At 43.3% G+C, this 10,515-nt stretch overlaps 1 protein-coding gene across 1 annotated transcript; it reads right to left on the minus strand.

Moving 5' to 3' along the window:
- Nucleotides 1–4,904: 4,904 nt before the first annotated feature.
- LOC130139953 (uncharacterized) lies at nt 4,905–8,545 on the minus strand. Its single transcript, XM_056317978.1, has 2 exons — nt 8,527–8,545; nt 4,905–7,109 (listed from the first exon to the last, which is right to left on the minus strand). Exons 1-2 carry the CDS (start codon nt 8,543–8,545, stop codon nt 4,906–4,908), a joined length of 2,223 nt encoding a protein of 740 aa, XP_056173953.1. The 3' UTR covers nt 4,905.
- Nucleotides 8,546–10,515: the final 1,970 nt, after the last annotated feature.

Genomic DNA, 10,515 nt, shown 5'->3' on the forward strand with positions numbered 1-10,515 from the left:
GATAACTTAGCACAAAACACGATGCAAAATTTGATTATCTGAGGTAGAGAAGAACGCAGAGATTCTAAAGGTAGAAGATGGAAGAGCTGTTCTAAATCAATGTCCAACATTCGGAACCGTCGATGTTATCACTGTAATGAGGTAGGGCACTACAGGAGAGATTGTCTTAAATACAATGGTAAGGGAGTTAAGGTGAAGTCTGCAGATGGTGGTAATATTATTACTACAGCACAAAATAGTTCTAGCGATGCCGATGATGTGTTAACAATCACCACGAGTTCATTAGGTGATGATTGGGTGCTTAACTCTGAATGTTCTTATCATGTGACTCTTCATAGATACTGATTTACTATCTATCAATGCACAGAGGGTGGTAAGGTGCTTATGGGGAATGGTGCTACTTGTGAAGTGGTAGGGATTGGAATAGTTCAGCACAATAGTGTGGTGCAAACGTTGACAAGTATAAGGCATGTACCAGAATTAAGAAATAGTCTTATCTCGCTGAGTGCTCTTGATAGGTTATACCGGATTTCCGCTGAATGTGGAGTTTTAAAGGGTCTTTCAAGGTGTGCTTACTGTGATGCTAGGGAAGATAATATGCCGGATGTATCTCCTTCAAGGAAAAACAATGATTAGCTCATATGCTGGGTTCTTGCAGGTTTCAGGTGAGGACATGACACGATTGTGACATATGAGACTTGGACACATGAGTGAGAGGGAGATGATTATAATAAGTCAAAGAGGTCTATTGGGAGGCCATCGAATTGAGAAGCTAATTTTTTGTGATCATTGCAACATGCATACTTAGCGGACAGTGAAGTTCAATACAACAGTTTGTCGAACCTCGGAGATTGTGGGCTGTGTACACTCAGACTTATGGGGACCTTCTCAAGTTTCGTCTAAGAGTGGTGCCAGGTATGTGTTATCCCTTGTTGATGACATTTCAAAAAAATTATGGATTTTCCTTCTTAAGCACAAGAGCAAGGTGCTTGGTCGGTTCAAATCATGCAAGGCGATGATCGAAAAGCAGATAGAAAGAAAGATCATGTGCCTAAGAATTGACAAAGGGTTAGAATTCTATTCTCAAGGGTTTAGCTGGTTTTGCATAGAGGAAGGCATAGTGACATACCGCACTATTGCCAATTCACCACAATTGAACAGACTCACAAAAATGATGTATATTGGAGAGAGCTCGCTCTTTACTCTCCAATGCTGGCTTAGATGAAGATTTCTAGGCTGCACTTGTGAATACCACTTGTTAGTTAATGAACAGATCACCATCATGAGAAATTGATTGGAAAACTTCTGAGAAAACGTGGTCAGGTAAGTCTGCTGATTACACCGGACCGAGAGTATTTAGTTACCCTGTTTATGCTAGTGTGAGTGATGGTGTGCTAGAGCTAAGGGCAAAGAAGTGCTTATTCCTAGGCTATGCATATGGAGTGAAGGGTTACAGGCTGTGGTGCACTGAGGAAGATTCACTCAATTTTATGTTCAGTAGAGATATTACCTTTGACGAATATGCTCTGTTTTAGAAGAGGAGTGACGGATCAATTGAGGTGAAAGATCCGAACGGTGTTTAGAAACAGGTGGAGCTTTAGGGAGAGCCTAGAGATATTCAGAGTACGGTAGATGTAACAGCGCCTGCAGAGTCGCTAGGTTCCATTGCAGCTGATAGTTATTTCGAGATCACAGTTCATGAAGTTTCGAGGTGGTCAATGGAGGTAAATGAGGTAGAGCGACGGTTATATGCAAATATTGAAATAGATAATTTGGATGCAAGAAAGACAACCACAGGTATGGAGATGCAAAGAGAGATTACTGAAATGTTGTGAGTGACTCGAAGCAATTATGCCGAGAAAGCGTTGAAGCGCTTGGACATGCAGTTGAGAAATTGCATAAGTACCTTGCGTGCTACATATTATAAATTATCTAGTTTGCCACAGTGTACTTCGATGGAGGTGAAGCAATTGTCCCATGCTTCACATGTTAGTACTCTTGGTTGTCTGAGTAACGCAATGGATAGTATTAGGCCTGATCTATCACATGCAGTTCAAAAAATGCATATGCTTAATCTAGGTATACATTGTGATGATGTGAAGTGGATCCTCCTAATTTTATTATGAACAACAAATGTTGAGGTATGTTTTGGAGGATGTAGTTCGGGTAGTGTGGCAGTAACTGGGATTGTGAACTCGAGTCGTGCAGGGAGCCTGAAAAATGGTCGATTACTGAGCAGTTATACCTTTGCTTCTATTAGTTGTGCTATGTCGAAAGAGAAAAGCTTATTGTGGTGGAGGATCCCGCGGACATGTGGACCAACTTTATTCCTCTAGACAAGTTCAAGCTTAGTTTGGTCTTGATAGACGTCTGTTATGGTTGAGTGCCATTCAAGACATTGGGAGAGCAGCATAATTGATTTACATTATAACTTAGCTACAAATGTCAAGCCAAGATAGAGATTGTTAATTTTATGTCTCGAGTTTGAGCTAGTTCCAGAATCCGATCGGATGTTAATTAGGAATTTCATGATTAATATAGAACAAAGGAAGTCGCCAGTTTAATTTTGGCAAAGTCAATCAGAAGTTATAGAGATATAGATCACATGAGGATTTTGTTCTTTTCTTTGTTTGATTAGCTTTATCTCTTTGGGGCCCAATTTCTTTATTTGAGTTTTGTGGGACTCTCGTTGATAGGTGGAAAAAAGATAAGGAGTGAATCACTTGTGAATATAAGTTCCAATTTCTCGCTGCACAAGGACTTGGTTCTGTATGTCATAACAGAGGAGCTCTACGAAAGGAATAGACACTTAGGCTCCGTTCGTTTGGCGGAAAATATTTTCCGGGTTTTCCGGTGTTCGGGGGGCGGAAAACGTTTTCGTGGGAAAATATTTTCCTTCCCCCTCACAAAATAGCCTAAGTCTATGGAAAATGATTTCCGCTTCTTCAAAAGCGGAAATCATTTTCCGAGCTTCTTCTTCTTCTTCTTCACTAAGGTCGCCGCCGCCGCCGCGCCCCGCCTCCGCCGCCGCATCGCCGCCGGCCTCCACCGCCGGGGGCTGTGTCGTGTGTGCGGGCCGCCGGAGGCGCCGGTCGCCGGCGGAGGTGCTTGCCGGCCGTCGGCCGTGCCGCGCCGGCCGCCCGTCTGTGCGATCGCCGCGCCGCCGGATGTCGAAAGTTGGCCGCCGATCGCCCGCCGCCGCCGCCGCCTGCCCGCCGCCGCCGCCGCCGCGCCGCCGCCGCCGCCGCCGCCGACGAAAAATATTTTCCGAAACTTTTTCATATTGGTCGCCGAACACCGGAAAATTATGTTCCGGGAAAACATTTTTCAGGAAAATGACTTTCGGAAAAATATTTTCCAAAAGGAGAATATTTTCCGCCAAATGAACGGAGCCTTAGGGTGCATTTATTTCACGGAAAACTCAGTAATAAAGGAAAATGATTTTTCGGAAAGAATTTTCAAGGAAAACGCCTTCGTTTGGTAATATGTAATCGAAATCGTTTTATAACATTTGGATTTTATTGAAAAATAATTTCAATCTCATGACTTTATCTTAGGCAAAACAAAATTGATTTTTTAATTATTTTTATTTTAATTATTTTATTTAAAAAAATTCAAATTTTTTCTTTTTTCTTTTTTTTTCTTTTTTCTTTTTTCTTCTCTTTTCTCTTCTTTTTTCTTTTCTTTCCTTTTCTTTCTCCTCCTTCCTCCACCACAACCGGCCGTCAACACCCTAGTGACAACACTAGGCAAGCCGTAAGCCCAAGCTCACCTAGATCTACCGAGCCTCGAGCTCGCTGGCCTTGGGCGAGATCGAGGCGAGGTGGAGGCAGCGAGGTCTAGGCGAGGTGGAGGCAACGAGGCCGAGCCTCATGTGTCGCCGGCAAGCTCAAGCTCGCCAAATCCCGTCGAGGCTCAATCTCGCCACATTGAGGTTGGCAAGACTCTAGCTTGCCAGGATCTAGCGAGCTCAGCCTCGCATGGGCTGGCCCACACTTGTGGTCGGTGGCGGCCGCCGACGGAGGGAGGAAGAAGGTAAAAGAAAAAAGAAAAAAAATAAAAGAAAAATAAAATATTAACAAATTTAAGATAATCAATTCTGAAAAGTATTTTCACATTCTTAAAGTAGGAAATTCACTTTCCTAAATTTATATTTGAATGGTTTCCTTGACTGGAAAGTATTTTTGGTTGATCAAATCATTTTCGAATAACCAAATGGATGAAAGTCCGAAAAACACTTTCCGAGAAAATAATTTCACCAAAATAAACGCACCCTTGGAGTCGCATGCACAGCAGCCGCACAAGAGGAAAGAAAAATTGAAGGGTCAGCACTTTGGGGACACACCAGAAATAGAGAGTGACGTGTTCTGCAGTTCCTGTTTCTTTGGCCGTGTGCACGCATTTGGACACGGTGATTTGTGCTTGTGAGTCTTACATCTGAGTTGTTTATTTATAGACACTTTGGGTTTTGGTGTAATTTAGGTGTGAGAAACACTCAAGCGTATGAACAATTGAAATTCTGTAATTCTCTTATTGATAAGTGGATTATTTGATGCTGGCGCTCCCAGTGAATATAAGTATTGATACTCGAACCGAACTACATAAATCTTTAATACTCGGACCGAATGACGTAAATTTTTTATGTTATTTATTATTCCTCGCTTATTTCTCTGGTGATTTCGCATTGGCTTAAATTACAATATCCTAGTTAGCTTCTATGTTATATTTCAACAAACCACGTAGCTTCCACGTTATTTTGTTTATTTTATTGTTTCATTGCTTATTTTTCACAATAACATCGAATTGGTGTAATAAACCTCATTAACTTAAAAAATACATGGGGGAAACAATTACAAACAATTCAACATTAAAAATTGGTATCAGAAAATATCCAAAAGTGTTGTCCTACTGCACGATCAGCTCAGCTATCGCAGGGGCATGTGGGATCTGGAAGTTATCGGTCAAGCCAAAATGAGCCATCATGAGCCAGACATGAGTCAGAAGCTCTCCTCCTCTCCTCAGTTGCTGTGCATGATAACTTCCTTTACAATTGCTCGCCGCATAACACAACATCTCAACCCACACCTCACTTATTAGCTTCCACCTGTCCTCTCGTTTCTCGATCTCATCCAGCTGCGACGCGAGCCGACACCCGTGGAACAGCACGTACTTGCTCCGGTCTCCCTTTGCGACTGTCAAAATCACCTTTGTCTTCACCTGGTTCCGCAGCTGGTTGCAGGCACTAGTGATGTCCAATTTACGCTTCTTCCAATTATTGATATGTCGCCAAGCACCAGCACAGAATCCTGCACATTTCATCACATATTTCTTATAACCTCGAATGTTTTCTCTGTCGTTGGAAGGAGCCTTGTCCTCTGTGTCCTCACTCGCTTTGTTGGACTTGAACTCGTCGAAGAGTTTCATGGCCTCTATATAGGTTTCTCGAAACTTGATGCGACCGATCCCAGTCGGCAGCATCATGGGGTACATGACAAGGATATACAACATGTATTGAGACAAGCACTCACTCATCTCCATACTTTTAATACAATATTTGTTTTTAGAGTGGTAACACAATTCGGTTGCGATATGCCAAATGAGGATGCTTTGGTCAAACTCCAGCTCGATGCTCCATTTTAAATTCTTCCCCATTTCGTTGAACTTTTCGAGCACCCGGCTTCCTCTGGTAGTACCCTGGGGTTGCATTTCCGTGAGCTGTGACATTATAAGTTTTTTTAAATCATCGGTTACTTTTTTGTGATGCTTGTAAAAGAGCTTCTCGACCTTCTCGTCAATGTGCAGAAATTCGAGGATCTGATGGCAAGGAAGGTGCTTCTCTTTAATTGCAAAGCTCAATAGGCTGTATTGAGCTATGTGATCCGACCATCGGCGCCGTTTAGTCAGCGGTTGCAACCAATTGATGACATCCAAGACTATCGCAAATTTCTTTTCCTTGATCAACCAACAAGCCGTCTTATCGGAGAAAAGAAGAACAGCCAAAGCATAAATCTCCAGGATTATGGCCACTGCTAGCAGTATAAAGGTCAAATAAAGATCAGCTACTGAGTAATGCTGATCCTTGATCCGGATGAAGAGTACCAATACGATGCAGATCAAAACCAATCCAGTTATGCGACGGGCAAAGCCCCATTTAGTATGGATTGCCTTGGCCTTCGTGTAGAGCAAATCGTACATGATTCCCAATTCAATCTCAATGATATTGAAGGCCGCGAGGAAATTCTTACCCTTCAGCACCGACTTACTTGTGTCGTGATCCTCGAAACTCAGCAGCAGATCCGCGAAAAGGCGTTGGAATATGTTGACCAAGCCTCTGGCCGCAAGCAATTCTCCTTGCTTCCGCTTATAAAGTTGCTCCCGATTGAGGTTTTTCTCCTGGGACGAAAGATCGGCACCATCGACTTTGTTTTCCACAATCACGTCGCGGACCTCGATCACTTCGTGCGGTACGACATCATAGCCCTCGGCCTCCATCAACTTCTGTTGGTCCAATATCTTGGAATAATTAGGAGGCGGATCGGGGATAGAGTCCCGGAACTGCTCACTGCTGGCGGCCCAGAGCACATAAACCCTTTCACCATACTTGACGAGCCCAGCAAAAATCATCACGATGGTGAGGATGGATATATTAGGGCCGGTCCACGCCATCAGGAAGATATAAAATGTTACTACTGTTTGGGTGACTAGTGACAAGAAGTGCCTCAACCAGAGCTCATTGTCTTCTAGGGCATATGCCGTGATGGTGTCGGGGCCTCCTAAATGTAACAAGAGGAATGGTGCCCAAAACGCGTGCAGCTCAGTGGTCGCATCCACACTTTGGCTGTTTAACTTCGTGAGCTTGTTCGTGATTATGCCAAGCGCGTAGATAGCGACCGGATCAGCCATTAGGTAGAACAGCCAAATGACCCCCCAGAACGAGGCAAAGCGGATGTATTTGCGGCGATTGCCCAGACAAATGAGCAGGATTTGGAGGGTGAGGCTGACAAAGACAACACCACGGAGCTCCCATTCTTCCCACAGGTCATTGAAACGCGACGAGAAGACCTGCGTCACCTTCATCTTCTTCACAACAACACCGCTGCTTAGAGCTGCTGAGATGCAGCACTTGTATTAGCAATAGAATGATGAAAGTACATTGCTCATAAAAAGATAATGATGTGAGAATCACATTAATGTATGCGCATTTGGCAAAAAAAATCAACAATGTTAAGCCATAGAGAAATATTTTGCAGTGTGACCAAATTAAAACTGTTGCGCACTAAAATATAAGTAACCCTTATGAACATAGGTAAGACGATTTCATCTTTCCTTTCTGCTTCAGAATATTCGCCTCCTTACAAGTTAATTATATGGTTTCATAAGCTGATACATTTGAGGCAAAAGGAAATTCTCGCATTCTGTCTATTTTCAGTTGTTTGTTTTTTCCCCTTCTGTTTGATGTTATTTTCTTTCGCTGAGGGTAACGCTACCATGCCCAAGAAAAAATTGAACATCCATAATGATGACAACCGGGAAAAGTGTCAGAAAAATCCTAAACATATTACATTCGTGTCAATTTAGTCCTAAACATTTTTTTGGTGTCAATTCAATCCTAAATCTTTTGTCTTTCTGCCAATTCAAGACTATTTGCTAATTTTGATAATATTTGATCTGATATTGCTGACATAGACGCCAGCTAGCCTACATGGCACCGCCGGTAATGACATGAATAAATTTTAACAATATTTTCTTTTTCTTTTTCTTTTTCTTTTTTTTCCCTTCCCTTTCTTCTTCCTCTAGCCGATCGCCGGTCAAGACTAACGAGGTCGACCTCGCCGGTCACTAGCGTGGCTCGCCCTCACAAGCGACAGCAAAGGCGAGCCTCGCCCTTGCCAATGGCCGCGAGGTCACGGCCTTCAACCTCGAAGCCTCTGGCGAGGGCTCAAGCCTCACCATCGGCTGGGCGAGGCACCACCTCGCCGAATCTGGCGAGGTCGAGCCTCACACATGGCCGGCGAGGCTTGACCCTCGCCCACCTAACAAGAGGCCGCCCTCGCGGCCATCCAACGTGGTCGAAGGCTGTGGCCTCGTAGCCTCTAGCATGGGCGAACCCTCGCCAGCTGCTGGGCGAGACTCGCCTTTGCCATCACTTGGCGAGCCTCACTAGTGGCCAATGGGGCTTGCCAGCCATGGCCTCTAGCCAGTCGCCGAACCAGCGACAAGTGGAGGAAGAAGAAAGGGAAGGGAAGGGAAAAAAAAAGGAAAAAATTTTAAAATATTATTAAAATTTGCCCACGTCATCACCGGCAGTGCATGTAGGCCGACCGGCATGCACGTCAATAATATCTGGGCAAAATTAGCCAGAAGGACTAAATTGGTACAAAGACAAAAAGTTTAGGACTAGATTGACACAAAAAAAGATTTAAGACTAAATTAGCATCAATGTAATAGGTTTAAAACTTTTCTAACACTTTTCCCACAAACTATATGTAGCTCAAAGTTCACTGAAGCAGAGATGAAACTGCTTACCGATAATTGGCAATATCATGACTCGATGTGAAAATTTGCTCCAAAGGTTCAAAGAAACACCAGTCTTCGGTTGGACAAGAATCTGTAGGGTGTTTGAGAGAGAGAGAGAGAGAGAGAGAGAGGGGACTGATATTGAGGTCTGTGACTAAGGTTAGATATTATAGCTAAGCACGCTCCATGAGAAAGCATAAATTATGCACATAAATAAGTTCTCTCTGTCTCTCTCTCTAGTTGGCCAGTGGAAACATAACAACTTCATCTAAAGGACAATAAAAAAGGACTCTGATGAAGTCAATGATTTTTAATGACTGAGGGTAGGGTCGTAATAATAGATGTTCATAAATTGATTACTACAGTGTAAGGTAGTTGTACAACAACGTCAACTTTAAGGCATGTTGAATTGTACCCTTTAACAAATCTTTTTGTTTTTGAATTTTGCTTATACTAAACAAAGCGAACACGGAATCAAGAGCGGGTTCTTTAATGCATGGGCTAAACTGCGCCTAGACGAACATTTTGCTAATGCTGTACCCACTAACTAAATTGTAGATTGAGATTAAAAAGGTAAGGAGTGAAGTCTTGGTCTTTAACAAAGGACGTCAGAGTTGGCAAGACAATTTAATTGAAGGAGGCTACAACGTGGGAGTGAGATTAAACAAGCACACGTGCTTGGTCCCGAAGCGAGGTTGAGAATCAATGCTTTTTCTTTTTTATAAGTACTCCCTCCGGACGTTACAATAAGGGTCCCAATTTTGAATCCTAGCTAGTCACACCGCTCACGATCCCAAAGTTCAATGTTGGCAAGCACGTCACCGCAACCTCACCAATATGCTACTAGCCAGGAAGTCTCTTCACATTAAGGATCATTGTCGTCCACCTATCCGCGGTCCAAAGCAAAAATGGCTGCCAATGGGAAGGACGCATGGATTTTACACTTCCAATGTCAAATTAATGAGCTGCGCGATATGCTATCGCATCTGTCAGTGTGGATCGACTCACCATAGCTTCATTCCCTCTTCTCAAGCCGGGGGCAAGACTTCCGACGAAGGCGAACCATGTTTATCCAAAGAGTGAAGCAGATCGGACTGGTAACCTGCTGAAGTCATCTGGGTCAATGAAGTTGGTCGCCTCACGTTCGAAATCCACATCACGCGAGCGAGACAGACCTGAAATGATGGTTCAAACATCGCTCCTTCGAACGAACAAAGCACAATCGTCACTTGATCAACAAGGAAATCGGAAAGTACGGCAGCATACACCGCTCCCTAAGCCCGTCTTGGATCATGCCCATTTTCTCGAAAAAGGGGTTACTCGCTAGGAAACCAAGGGGCGTTAATCCTGAACGTCTCCCTTGTTATCATCCATCCAAAACATGCGACTATCACTCGGGCGAAATGGACCATTCCACTGATGATTTCTTCATCCTAAAAAAAAAGGTTCAAGAACTGCTAGATGCCAATGTGTTCCCATCCCTTAGTGCGTGGCTCCGTCATGGAAGAGATTATCTCCTCGTAGTGCCTAATATTCGGGCCGCATTCCCTAACCTTGCAAAAATGATGCACGAAGAGGAGGGAGTGATTAACACTTTGGGGCAACCGAGTGGCAAATATAACTATTATGTGAAATACTTGGCTCCCCCAAGTTTTTATGCCGATCCTCGAGACATTATTCTTGATGGACGGGATGGCATGGATGATCCAATGGCATCAAAGCAAGATGAGGATGATGATGCGATCGATGGTATTAACTTTTATTCCACAATCTCTTCATTGGTACCATTAACGTTGCTCCCACGTATTTACGTTACCATGTAGCACTTAGCCCTTTTAACAATCAATATCACAAATAGTTTCACAAACCAAAACATATAACATTTCAAGAGTTATATCACAAATTAAATGCACAAAGTAGTACGCATAACCTTTGATGATAGGTTTATTGAACCATCCCCATAATCCAAAAGTAGTAAGCACTTGATCCGACTTTATG

Source organism: Syzygium oleosum, unplaced genomic scaffold (genome assembly GCF_021117445.2).
Source record: "Syzygium oleosum isolate NSW1041296 unplaced genomic scaffold, Sole_v2.1 Sole_v2.01, whole genome shotgun sequence".
Lineage (NCBI taxonomy): Eukaryota > Viridiplantae > Streptophyta > Magnoliopsida > Myrtales > Myrtaceae > Syzygium > Syzygium oleosum.